At 36.1% G+C, this 3241-nt stretch overlaps 1 protein-coding gene across 1 annotated transcript in view; it reads left to right on the top strand.

Annotated features, from left to right (window-relative positions):
* The window catches only part of LOC111370067 (cell division control protein 48 homolog C-like), a 2247-nt gene extending 2141 nt beyond the window's left edge, over window positions 1-106 (top strand). The window contains exon 4 of the mRNA XM_022991777.1: window positions 50-106. Coding sequence (XP_022847545.1) covers window positions 50-106 — 57 coding nt within the window. The remainder of the gene's footprint in view (window positions 1-49) is intronic.
* Window positions 107-3241: the final 3135 nt, after the last annotated feature.

Here is a 3241-nt window from a genome sequence, read left to right as displayed (position 1 = left end):
AGATTTCTATAAACTTTTTGTATTGTTGCTCAAACTTCTGCTTCTTCAGCCTCTGTGGAAAAGGTATGGGAGGTTCATGAGGGTTAACGGTTGCCTTATCCTGTGATTTGCTCGGTTCTTCAGTTAGGATAGATTCCTTTATGTGCTCGTCATGCTTTATAGTCTCTTCAATCGAATGAGATTTTGTTTCTCAATTTACACCCGGCCTTTTTACATGTATCTCAGGTAGCTGCTTTCCACTTTGAGTTGTGATTGCCTTAGCATGTTCTTTCGGGTTTATTTCGATGTTACTTGGCAAACTGCCTGGTGCTCTTCCAATCAAAGCAACTGTCATCTGTCCCATTTGAGTCTCTAGACTTTTGATGGTTGCATTTTAATCTTGAAGAGTGGCCTCGATTTTCCTCATGAATTGATTATTGGCCTCCATGTACTGGTTAGTTTTCTCCATAAATTTATTGAACATCTCTTCCAATTGAGACTTTTTCTCTAGCTGCTTATATTGACCTTGTGGTCTTTTCTGGTTTTGGTTGCTCCAAGAGAAATTTGGGTGCTTTTTCCAACTCAAATAATATGTTTTCCCAAATGTTTTGTTTTTTGTTGTCGCTGTCCCCATTGAGCAAAATCTGTCTACTCTACTCATTTTACAAAGATTGGACATTCTGATATTACATGTTCTGCTCCACATTCCTCACAACTGGCCTTCTTCGACTGTGCGACATTGGCTTATTTTGACATGTTTTTCACCTTGTGAAATAATGAATCAATTTTGGCAGACACGGCAGAATAAACGTCTACTTTATAAACTCCCGGTGTCCTCTTCTGAACTGCTTGTTCCGATATTGATATAGCTGAAGTAGTGGCCATAGTCTCAAAAAGTTTCAGGGCTTCATCCATTGTCTTTGTGGATAGTGATCCATTTGATGACGAGTCGACCATGCTCTTGAAGTCTGGAAGCAATCCCACATAAAAGTATTGAACCTGGAGTCCCTTGCTAATCCCATGATGTGGACACTTCCGCAGCATATTCTTAAACTTATTCCAGGTTTTATCAAAGTTCTCGGAGTCACCTTGACGAAAGATAGATGTGTCATACTTGAGATTTGCAATCTTGGCGAGCGGGAAGAACTTGGTGCAGAATTTTTGAGTTAGATCATTCCATGTAGTGATGCTTGCAATTGGTTGCTAATCTAGTCATTTGATTGCCTTGTCGAGCAGTGTATGTGGGAACAACCTTAATCTGATTACATCCCTGAGATTCCTTGATATCTGAACTGTTGGCACATCTCTAAGAAGCGAGAGACGCGAGTATGTGGATTCTTTTTAGTTCTTCCATACAATTGATGCCCATTTTGAAATAGTTGTATCATGTTGGTCTTCAATTGGAAGTTAGGCTGTCCAAACGATAGATACACGATGCTTGACTGGCTTTGAATTATTTGAGCGATCATGAAATCTCTTACGAGCATATTTCCCTCATCCCCTGCCTCTTCTTCATTGGCCTGAAAAATTGAATTGTTCTGTATGTTAGCCATTTGTTGCTGTGCTCTATTTTCTCGCTGCATTCGATGTAAAGTTCGTTCGATTTTTTGATCGGCTGGGATCAAGTCTCCTTCAGTAAACCTTAACATGCAAATCTGCGAGAATAATCAATAGGAGTGCTTAGATGCTAAAATGAAATAATTAACAAAATAAATCAAAATAAAATGAAATAACCAAAAATTTGCAAAGATTTATGTTCGAATTAATGCCAATGTAAATAAAATTAAACGAATACTCAATCCCCGGCAACGACGCCAAAAACTTGTTTACGAAATATTTTCTTTCGATTTAATTCGCCATAAGTGTACGGTTCGTTAACAAATAATAAAGTGGAATTTAGAGGTCCGAATATCGTCCCATAGAGATTGAATAGTTCAATTTATTTGCCTTAGCCTTAACCGAAATGAAATTATCAAAATCGAAGTTTTAACAAAAGAAAACCCTAATTTCACAAACCCTAATTATGGAAAACCCTAATTTGACTAGAATGATTGTTGAATGATTGAAGATGCAAAACTATGTATCTAATTGAGTTTAAATGCAATGTGATAATTTGAACGCTAGTTGAATTTTACTTAATAAGAATTAAATTCACTAGGATCACGAATTCCAGTATAATGATCACTTAAAAATCATAATTTCACAATCTGACAACACGATTGAATTATTGACGAACCAATGCTCCTAAATCTATCCAACACATTTCTCGAGCAATATCGAACATATTCTTATATACCACCAGCCTATATCTTTATGACGGATGTATATACATAAGAATGTATATAGTTTTATGAGCAATTTACGATTTACGCAAAGTATAGAAGTATATTTCTATCCCCTGTCAGACCCTACGATGATTCATACCTTGTCAAATTTATTTCCCTTCTTTCGAATGCAAAAAATAAATCACTACATATCACATAATTATATGCACTTAATTATGGAATAAATAAATGCATATAAACCTTTCCAATAATCAAATACGCGCTTAGTTGTCAAATTGCAAAAATTAAAATCCAAAGTTCACATTACATGATTCATCGATCTCCTAGTGCAGGAAAATTTAGCCTAACATGGAAAATATAAAGGAATACATGAATTTTTGACGATAAAACATCATCGGATTATAAATACGCGTGAAATCTTGATAATATTCATGAAATCCTTCGTTAATCTCCCTCAAATTAGTCTCCAAGATGCGTTTTGTTCTCCTCAAATGAGTTTTGACCCTAATTCTGATGAATCTAGGTTTTTATATCGCGTTCCTATCGAGTTCCAAAAGAGTTTTAGCATAAATAGGAAACTGCAGCGTCGATCCCCAACTTTTGCCTTTGCAGCCGCATAGGTATAAACTGCTTCGGTAGCCTCTCTCACGACCGCATAGGTATAATACATGCGGTCGCATATATCATTTTTTTTTGAAAATATTCATTTTAGTCCTTGAACTTTCCTCTCTTCCACTTTGACCTCGTTTCTTTCTTCTTCTCATTCTTTCGACCAATTTAATCCTCCAATTAGTATTTGGCTGGATCAAATCTTCGATTGGTCCTTCGGTTCAACTTTTGGATATTTGCGCTTTGATTCCTGAACTATAACTTTGATTCGTTTTGGTCCTTTTCGCTCTTTTTTCTCGTGAATTCCACCATGTCCATCAATATTCCCCACAATTCAAGAATTAAACGAATTTAAACCATAATTCAAA

Source organism: Olea europaea, chromosome 21 (assembly GCF_002742605.1).
Source record: "Olea europaea var. sylvestris chromosome 21, O_europaea_v1, whole genome shotgun sequence".
Taxonomy (NCBI): Eukaryota; Viridiplantae; Streptophyta; class Magnoliopsida; order Lamiales; family Oleaceae; genus Olea; species Olea europaea.
The sequence above is the reverse complement of the archived record's forward strand: the minus strand, read 5'-3'. Positions and strand labels throughout refer to the sequence as shown.